Genomic DNA, 9,843 nt, shown 5'->3' with positions numbered 1-9,843 from the left:
GTAGTGGAACTAGTAGGTAGATACACAGGAATGTCTTTATTTTCAGGGTTTACTTATCAATTAATTAATTAATTGAAACTAATTAAATAACTAAGCTACTTGGCACCATTTTTATCGTGGAAATTAAAATCACCTGCATGCCGGCCCCGTCTTTGTCCTTGAGGCGTGGTCCGAATGTCTCATCGGTGATGGGAAAAGCTACACGCCACTCAACTTTGCATAGCCTTTTGACCTGTATTTCCTTCAAATAAAGGTCGTCTCGCTCTCTAGAGGAAATTATATTCCTTGGGTTGGCCGGTTCTTATTTTGTGTCTGGAAATTAAGTACGAAATATAATTCTTCGGCTAGCGTACGTTGTCGTCAAAATACCGGTGATTTTTTCTTCTTCCCTCTTAATGGAAAATGTGCCCAGCAGGCTGGTGGAATCATGCAGATCCTCGTCAGTTTAGGCATGCACTTGCCGCCGTGACAGTGCTGAAGGAAATGGTATGCGGGCCCACGTGTCGGCCGCTCCCCAAGTTCATTTCTTTGGCTACGCCATCCGGAGCCTTCCTTTCCTTTCCCGTCTCCTCCGATCGATCCTATAAAGCCCGTCGTCCGTCGCCTCTTGCAAAAATCTCTCTGCTCTGGTTAAGCTACTATATACCGTTCTCCTCCTTCTGGCTTGGGTTTCCATGACCGAGCCGCGCGAGCCCGTGACCTCTTTTTCCTCGAGCCTCGCTCGCCGACTCCTGGCCGCAATCTCTGTATCTTGGCATGCATTCTGCGTTCCTGCTCGTGCTCGACCTCAATCCTATCCAACGCAGCACTGCAGCGATCCCAGTTCCCATCGCCGAATCCGCGTCCCACTCATCCTCAACCTCAACCACTCCGAATTCAATTCGGAGCCTTTCTCGATTCGCTACCCTTATTTGATCATCCCATGACCACGAGACTCCTGTGATTCCCCCCACGCAGACCTCGCTGGACAATTGCCAGAGCCCCCTTGCTCAGCCCCATCCAGGCCAGCCATGAAGTTTACCAAGAAGTACGCGACGTACATGAGGGGGATGGAGGCGGAGCTCCCGGCCGTGGGGCTCAAGCGCCTCAAGAAGATGCTCAAGAAATGCCGCTCCGACTCCGACCACCGCTCGCACCTGCAGGATGCCGCTGCCTCACCCGCCGCCGGACGGTGCCCCGGGCATTGCTCTGGTAAGTAAACACGACAACTAGTTTGTTTGGCCTTTTGCTCTTCATTTCCATTCCATCTTCAATGCATGCTTAAGCCAAGATGTAAAAAAAGCCCTTCTTAAGCAAAAGGTCAACAAATTAAACCATGAGCAGGAATTGAACTGGTCCTCGTCAAGTGGCCTTTTTTTTTTTGCATTGTAGGCGCATCATGCTTGCAGGTTCGATCCACTCGACAAATTTTGCACGGAACATGTACCCTGTCCTGTTGCCACCTGTCTGGTGGTTTTCGAGTCCTACAAGTTTTTTATTTCGAGTTCTACAAGTCGATCCTTCCTGACAGAGTCCCACTCCCACCTCATTTCACCTTGTTGAGGTTCCTTCTATCGCAATCTCCTTTTACGGATGTCTGGATTCATTCCTTCGATTCTTGAAAACAAAAAACTTGCTTTCACCATTATATTGAAAACATTTCCTTGGAGCATGAGCTAGCAGTATTTCACGAATTGCATATTTGCATACCCTATTTTACAGACCAAGAAATCAAAGGCCATCGATCAGGCTGTTGACGAACCTGTGTAACCTAGGTATACTGTGGGTGGGAGATTTCTACAAGCACTGCAGATTTTTTTTAGCCCTGGATTAATATAGCTTATCAACTAGAATATATACATTGGTAAATTAAACGGGCGTCTGTGCATGGTGCAACCATTTCCATTTGCCGCCCTAGGTCGTACGCTAGTCAATAAACGTTAAAAAAATTGCAAGTGCTTACACTCTTCCAGTGCAGAGGGTGCTCAGGATGATGACATCTACAAATAGACGGCACTTGCCATCGAGGATTCGAGCATGTTGACTTTAGCTTATTTATACATCATTCTTTTGATCAAGACTTGTCTACTCTGATTTTGGGACGACTCTAGATAAAATTGTCATGTTGGGTTCACTGACGAATTTCGAACAAACGTGCAGTATGTGATGGGAGTTTCTTTCCATCTCTTCTGAATGAGATGTCGGTCGTTGTCGGCTGCTTCAACGAAAAAGCCAAGAAGCTGCTGGAACTGCACTTGGCGACAGGCTTCAAGAAATACACCATGTGGTTCACCAACAAGGGTGACAATAGCCATGGGAGATTAATGCAGCAAGGCAAAGACTTGGTTACGTATGCAATTATAAATGCCGTGGCCATGAGGAAGATCTTAAAGAAGTATGACAAGGCAAGACTTTCAGCTCAAGCAGCTTGCCCTGTTTTAGTACCCGAGAAAACAATTCACTTCGATTCTTAATGTTTGCATACATTTACCAGGACCTATTTGCAAATGCATAAGGTGCTATAGGGTGCGTTATTAGGATATATATAACTGTACCTTTGGGCTGCATTGCAGATTTTTAATGACTAAAAAGGAGCTACATCCACCAAATACAAATCCATCTATATTTGCATTTCAAACTAAAATAACTAGATATGAATAAGCAGTCACAAAGGATTAATTAAAGGTGACTCCTTTGCAGATACATTACTCAAAGCAAGGACAAGAATTCAAAGCCCAAGCTCAGATTTTGCACATTGAGATACTTCAATCCCCATGGCTCTGTGAGCTGATGGCATTCTAAATGAACTTGAGAAGGAGCAAGAAGAATAAGGCTGCAATGGAGCTCTTTGGCGACTGTTCCCTCATATTCGATGACGAGAGACCAACGCTCTCATGCAACCTCTTTGACTCTATGCGTGTCGACATTAGCTTGACATGTTCCATTTGCTTGGTGAGCTAACTTTCTGACGATAGTGCAATTTTGCTCTATAAACTTCCATTATGGCAACAATATATGCTGGTTGCAGTGTCCATCGTCCAATTCTCTCTTTCCGTTTTCGCTTTTGCAGGACACAGTGTTTGATCCAGTCTCTCTTTCCTGTGGTCACATACTTTGCTACTTGTGCTGCTGTTCTACTGCATCTGTGACCATTGTTGATGGGCTGAAGTCCGCAGATCACAAATCAAAATGTCCCCTGTGTCGACAGGTAAATAAATTGTTACTTAATTTCAATGAGCCGATACTTGGACATTGCCCAGCTAACCATTCCATCTTTCATTGCAGCAAGGGGTCTTTCCTGATGCTGTGCACCTCGATGAACTCAACATGCTACTGAGCCACAGGTAAGTGCGCCTATACAAGTACAACTTCCCAGGATTAACGAGCGACAAAAAACTGCTCTGTTTTTCATCTCGTGATTATGTATTACTAATACTTTCAGTTGTTAATATCCCAACAGTTGTCCAGAGTACTGGGAGAAGAGAATGCAATCAGAGCGAGTTGAGCGGGTTCGCCTAGCTAAGGAGCATTGGGAGTCACAGTGCAGAGCATTCTTGGGCATCTAGATAGTGAGCTTCTACCAGTGGAAACTGGAAATTTGATTCGATTTGTTAAGATTGTTTGTTGGTAGATCCTGCTCTATCACAACTCTTTTGATAATAAAGTTGGATCTACCGTCTGTTGATAGAATTTACATGTAAGAGGTTAGCTTGGCTGCAGAAATAGAACAACTGTAGTGGCTATTCAAGTGCAATTGCATATGTGTTTATATGTAACACCCTTGATTCACCTTTGTGATTTTATCCTAAAGTCTGAAGTAGTTCCATCTTTTTTTTTTCTGGACCAGTTTGAGTCCATAATCATCGAAATATCGAATGTTTATATAGGATGTATGATCGCAGGGCTATTGCATCTACGCAGGACCAGAATCTTTCGAAATGCATGACGCTGAAGAAGATTCACAATGGAGTCATGCAATCACTAGCTCTAGTTTCCAACAGCATATGTTATGTTTATGTCAAAGGGACCAAACAAACTATGTTCGGTTACTTGTACTACCTCAGTTAAAAGGATGAGAGCACTGAGTCAAACTACTTCTCAATTCATACATACCTTTTCTCTAACCATGCGATATCATCTTACCCAACTTCTCTTTTTCCCTTCTCCCTACTCTGGCAAAATCAGGTCCTAGATAATACATACCTGCAAAGATGTGGTGTCATGGACATGATTTGACATCGGCAGCTTATAATAACATCTCTAATGTTTGACAGAAAAAAAAACACATTTATTTTGTATGTTTGCTGAAAAAACTGCAAGAAGAATACCTGACTTGATGGAGAATGTCAAAGAATGTTAGCCATACAATGGTCATTCTTCAGTCAACTCTTAATCTCAAGATCTCTTTTGCTGTTCGTATCCTAAAATAGACCATGTCTTCCTGCAAACAATAGCTGAATTAGACGAATCCAATCAACATGAACACAAGGTAAAATGCATAAGGATAGTTTCCTTGTAAAACTATACATGACAAATCAACTTACCTGACTGAAAAATGGTTCGAGACCTCTGCTATGGAAATCGATGTATTTAAGCATAAACATACCACAGTCCCACCTGTAACAAGGAAAATGTTAGTGTCAAACATATCCAGGCTGCGTATTGATATGTACAACATAAATTTAGAATATAAAATACTTGGATGTTGAAAATGTAGTATTGTGCTGAACACTGGAATTTAATACTTTATATGATTTCCTTTCTGGAATCAAAGAAATAAACAAATCAAAGAAATAAACAATCACACACTGAATGTATGCAGTGATCAATACTAGAAGCAAGACGTACCCATTATGCTGCAAAGGAAGACAGTTTGATGCTTTTACCACCCAAGAATAGGCGTCAATCTCTAAGTTGTTTTTGTCCTTCAATTCATCCATGATATATCTAGCCTGGCACAAACAAAAAATATAATTCAGACCTTCAACTCCACAGTAGTATATACAATAATCACAAATCCAGAATAGTTTGCAATCCCATGCATTTCAGACAACTCTAGTAGTAATGTAACATTCTGTTTGGTAGTTAAGCTTACCAGTACTCTCAGTACATCATGGTCCAGACCTCCAAGAGAATCAAGATATTGGAAAGTTTTATCCTTCATGTTTATAATTGCCAGGCACCAATGTACATCTCTATGTACTGGAATAAAGATCTGTATGATAAATTCTGACAATAAGTTGAATATGGGGAATATGCATGTAAAAGTTGAAAAGATAATTAAGGAAGAAAACTGCAATATTACTTTCTCACAATCAGCAAGTCCATAACCCAACTTTTTGAAGGTTGTCCATCTTCTGACAGACTGGTAGTCATAACCAGCTATTCCGCAAGTAAGCTGGGCAATAATTAAGAAGTTGTGAGATCAGCTAGACACTAGCCAAATGCTAAAACAAATGAGAAGAATTAATTTGTAATATAAATGAAGAGTTGAACTCCAACCATATGCAGGTATTCTAAATAAACTGAGATTGATGCTAGGACAGTATCTTTTATAGATGTCTAATTGTTGCTTGTAAATGAGGCAATAAAAATAGTAAGGAGTTCCGGCAGAAGCTGATTTGTTAATACCATTTTCTGAAATCCAGAACAGGAAAATGTGTTCAATTTAGCTTAAAAAGGCCAAATGCATGTATTGTGTGAGATTCAAGGTAAGAGTCCGGAATGAGAAGAATTAATTTGTAATATAAATGAAGAGTTGAACTCCAACCATATGCAGGTATTCTAAATAAACTGAGATTGATGCTAGGACAGTATCTTTTATAGATGTCTAATTGTTGCATGTAAATGAGGCAATAAAAATAGTAAGGAGTTCTGGCAGAAGCTGATTTGTTAATACCATTTTCTGAAATCCAGAACAGGAAAATGTGTTCAATTTAGCTTAAGAAGACCAAATGCATGTATTGTGTGAGATTCAAGGTAAGAGTCCGGAATCAAGTAAATCACTATGTGGATCACTTAACTTGTCAATTCAGCATAAGAAGACCAAACACATGTATTGTGAAACTCAAGGTAAGGGTCCCGAATCAAGTAATAATTGTGGATCAGTTAACTTGTCAAAAAGGCTATTTACTATGACATAGATGTTTGTTCATAAAATATTATATGATGGCATATTATTGAAAGAAGATGTCCCATAGAAAACTTGCTGATATCAGCTAACATCCATCATGGCAAGACATAAACCATTGATTAACCGATAACTAAATCCAAGATTGGTTATACTTTTGCTACCAATGCAGTATAAGACCATAAGTCCCAAAACAGGATTTATATATATGCACAACATTTTAAAAGACATTCTATATATGCAGTACAGGAAGCAAAAGAAAAGAAAAAACCGATTAACTAACCTTCTTGTAAAAGAATGTATTGAAGAAATGGCATTTCAAAAACCTTTTGGGCTCCCTTTCTGCCCTCTCCTTCAGCAATTCAATATACAAATTGATGACCTGCAAGGACGAAAAAAATTATAACACCAGAAGTAGCAATGCGACTCTAGCACCACACAGATATATTGTAACACCATTTAACATTTCATTCAATATATTTTATCTTAATGATGAAAAGACACTCAGTATAATTATTCACCTCATCATTTAACCAACCACGGGGTCTCAAGCATTCAAGTTTCTCTTTAGTAATCTCAGTGTTAGAAGGCTCATGCATCACTATGATTTCGTTACTGCAAAATGTAAGAGAAGAAATCAGAAATTCAGAATGCCACTTAACGGCGCCAACAATATCAAGCAACAATGGCATACAAAATGAAGTAGTTCATCGAATGCAAAGAATACCTATGACCACTACCATACAGAAGAGTGTTAATGTCTCTTTTATCTTTGTCGGTTAGAGGTGTAAATAATTCGGAAAAATCCTGCAATAAACAAGTACAAAAAAAATTATGTGTTAGCAATGTTACTACATATGAAAAGCTAACTAAAGAAGTCACAATCAATGAAGGATAATTGAACATATGCTAATTTATACGTTTGACAGAGTAGAAACTACCAATGCAAAGCCAATAACATTTGGGGGGGGGGGGGATTTTTAAAATTGAGTAGATACAGATCATAGTGTCCCCTGGAATTTAAGGCTTAAAAGGAAGTTCTAATACTCCTGATAAGGTTGTATTCACCCTAGCTAACAAATGGACATTAGTTTATTATTCTAGATGAGCTACTTCCACAAGTTTATTTCACAGAACACAGTTCATAAACCTCAGGTGCGCTAGCCAATTTACCTAGTCGAATGAACATGCCATGTATTTGTTTTCGCTATTTACTCCATGAATCAATAATGGCTACCTGTTTCGTATGCTTGAGCTTGTAGCGCCTCACCTCGAATCTTGACTCATGCAATCTTCCATTAGGCCACTTGGTCCACTCCAGGGCCTCATTGTGGAACGGCGCCATCTTCTCCAGCGGCGTCGGCGAATCCAATGCAAGGACGCTGTCGCCAATTGCCCTCCTCACGACATCGACCTTCTCCGGTTCAAGGTCCGGTTCCAACGTGAGATCCACCACTTCCGGCGACCCCTCGAGCCGCTCCCTGTGCACCTCCAAGCCACCGTCGCTGGTCGTCTTCCCAAACAGCTTTGAGATTGAGATGTAGTTACCCATGTTTACTGCAGCGGGATTCCGGCGAGGCCGAGTGGCTGAAGCGCTGGCGTCGAGGAGGAATCGGAGGGCGAAGGGGCGAAGGCCAGGGAATCGGCTAACTCTGGAAAAAGGGCTGCGGCGGCGGCGGGAAGTGGAGACGGGGTGGCGGGCGTAGTCGACGCGGAGATTGCGGCGGCGGCGCGGGGAGGGGGCTAACGCGACGGGGAGGCTGTTAGGTCGGACGGCGGGCAACGGGCTGGTGCTGAGGCGGCGGCGGCGGTGGCAACGGCAGAGGCGAGCCGAGTAGGTGCTCTCGTCGTGCCAATGTTTGCAGGGGCGGTGAGGGGCGCTGGTGAGCGCGATACGAAAACCGAAGGACCGGACGGCGGGCAACGGACTGCGAGCGAGGAGGCGGCGGCGGCGGCGAGTCGAGGAGGCTGCCCCGGGAGCATCGTCGGCGTCGCGGCGGCGCTTGCGGCAGTGGAGGGCTGCAGCGCTGCTCATGCTGCGGAGGCACGGCGCAGGGGATGGCGGCGTGTGCGCGATAGCTGGGAAGGGTTGGTGCTTGCCGGCGGCTGTGAGGAGGGAAGGCGGAAGGGGAGGAGCCGAGGAGGGACCGAGGGATGCGGGCACCGGACCGGAGTTCGGATTTGAAATGGGGCAGCATATCGACCGGATCAGATAGATATTCAAATAGCCGCCGGTAATTTCGTGTGTAATTCCGATTTACGGTACAAAGTACAAACCGTAAATATATCGAGACAGTGAAATGTTGATACTTTTGTCCCCGGAAATGTTATCAAGACTGGATTTCAGTCTAACTGAGAACTTAGATCTAGATCAGAAGTGAAGCCCTAATCGAATTTCATAACTATGGCCATGTTTGGTTAGGTGTCAAATCAAATTTGTACTAAAAGACGAATGTCCGCATGGAGTACTAAACGAAATTTATTTGCAAAATCTTTTTAAGAATGGGTGTAACTTTTCGAGACGAATCTAATGAGCCAAGTTTCATCATGATTGGCTACAGTGATGCTACAGTAACCGCGCTCAATCATCCTCTAATCGTGCGGTCAAAGGCCTCATTAACTAGAGCAGCTGCTACAGTACCATAGTTGTGGAGGTAATTTTGTAATTAGACTTTATTTAATACCCCTAATTAGTGGTCAAAGCATCATTTCTCTCTCATCAAAACATTTTCACACTTCATCCAAACATGGCCTATGTCGTGATGGAAAATGAGAAGGCGAGCGTGATACAACACCAAATTACTCCTATATTCATTGGCTTTTTTCTTAGTACCGCAAGATAGTCACCATATTACATTACCTAAACATAGAAAATTCATTTAAAAGTATCATAATGACATAACAACAAATTTAAGTTTCTTAAACTTTGCGGACATAACAACAAATTTAGGTTTGTTAAACTTTGCGCGAGTGATCACCATCTAGAAAGCTCCTCTACCGTGACCTGCAGGGAAAATCTTGGAACTAGGGACAGAAACGGGCGGGAAAACCCGTCAACCATTTCCATTTCCGTTTTTTATTACGGAAAATGGAAGCGGGAGCGGAATAGCTTGGTACAGGAGCGAAAATGGGATATAACGGTTACGGAAATGGGCGGGAACCAAAAAATCTACCGGAATGCATTATTATTTAATCACCATTCACTTTCCATGAATATAACACTGGACACTCCTTTACGCAATCTATTTTTCAAAAATATGATCAATGTTTCTTGTTTCCTACGTTTAAATCGTGAAATATATATATTGATGTTGAGGAACATGTATTGATGTTGAGAAACATGAGATGATATATGGTGTGCCTATTTATTTTTTTCCCGGATTTTATAAATACGGGAAAAATATGGAATTATCCCGATTAAAAACGAGATCTCGTAAATACGGACGGAATATGCTCTCTCCTGCTTTCCGTCCCATTTCCATATTTTTCCGTAAATACAAAAACATATGGATTAAATATAAAAATACGGGCAGGACGGGACGCCTTCATTTTCATCCTTATACTTGGAACGAACGCGGCTCTACAGTCACCGGCCCCGTCCGTCCGATGGGTACTTGGACCATTCTCAACCGTCCCGAGCCGGCACCACACCTCCCGCCTGCTCCCACGTGCCATCCGTGTGACCATCAACCCTCCCTCCTCTCGCACCCTTTCCGTGCGCTCCACATCGCCTT

General features: G+C 42.4%; 1 protein-coding gene and 1 pseudogene across 7 annotated transcripts; one reads left to right on the top strand and one right to left on the bottom strand.

Annotated features, from left to right (window-relative positions):
- Positions 1-535: 535 nt before the first annotated feature.
- Positions 536-3,789, top strand: LOC120662151 (annotated as a pseudogene). Its single transcript, XR_005670199.1, has 6 exons — positions 536-1,191; positions 2,140-2,384; positions 2,680-2,931; positions 3,050-3,187; positions 3,265-3,323; positions 3,440-3,789. The product of XR_005670199.1 is annotated as a probable E3 ubiquitin-protein ligase BAH1-like 1 (transcript).
- LOC120662149 (putative ubiquitin-like-specific protease 1B) lies at positions 2,504-8,286 on the bottom strand. 6 transcript variants are annotated; one of them, XM_039941266.1, is made up of 11 exons: positions 7,347-8,284; positions 6,837-6,916; positions 6,631-6,724; positions 6,393-6,491; positions 5,285-5,377; positions 5,075-5,194; positions 4,828-4,931; positions 4,524-4,596; positions 4,308-4,420; positions 4,093-4,182; positions 2,504-3,333 (listed from the first exon to the last, which is right to left on the bottom strand). In XM_039941266.1, exons 1-9 carry the CDS (start codon positions 8,142-8,144, stop codon positions 4,358-4,360), a joined length of 1,524 nt encoding a protein of 507 aa, XP_039797200.1. In that variant the 5' UTR covers positions 8,145-8,284; the 3' UTR covers positions 2,504-3,333; positions 4,093-4,182; positions 4,308-4,357. The 6 variants fall into 6 exon arrangements, with proteins under 6 accessions (XP_039797200.1, XP_039797201.1, XP_039797202.1 ...); XM_039941267.1 differs by having other exon boundaries at positions 2,504-3,175; XM_039941270.1 differs by lacking the exon at positions 2,504-3,333 and adding an exon at positions 4,678-4,741 and having other exon boundaries at positions 3,936-4,182; positions 7,347-8,286.
- Positions 8,287-9,843: the final 1,557 nt, after the last annotated feature.

Source organism: Panicum virgatum, chromosome 2N, assembly GCF_016808335.1.
Source record: "Panicum virgatum strain AP13 chromosome 2N, P.virgatum_v5, whole genome shotgun sequence".
Taxonomy (NCBI): Eukaryota; Viridiplantae; Streptophyta; class Magnoliopsida; order Poales; family Poaceae; genus Panicum; species Panicum virgatum.
Note: the sequence above shows the minus strand (reverse complement) of the source record. Positions and strands in the feature narration are given on the sequence as shown.

What these genes read in the sequence shown, in the direction of transcription:
- LOC120662149 (XM_039941268.1), bottom strand. Translation starts at nt 8,144, where the DNA reads ATGAGCAGCGCTGCAGCCCTCCACTGCCGCAAGCGCCGCCGCGACGCC. An exon ending in AGCTCAAGCATACGAAACAG is followed by an intron (nt 6,917 to 7,346) that starts GTAGCCATTATT and finishes TGTTTATTGCAG; the next exon opens with GATTTTTCCGAATTATTTAC. An exon ending in TCGAACCATTTTTCAGTCAG is followed by an intron (nt 4,421 to 4,523) that starts GTAAGTTGATTT and finishes TATTGTTTGCAG; the next exon opens with GAAGACATGGTCTATTTTAG.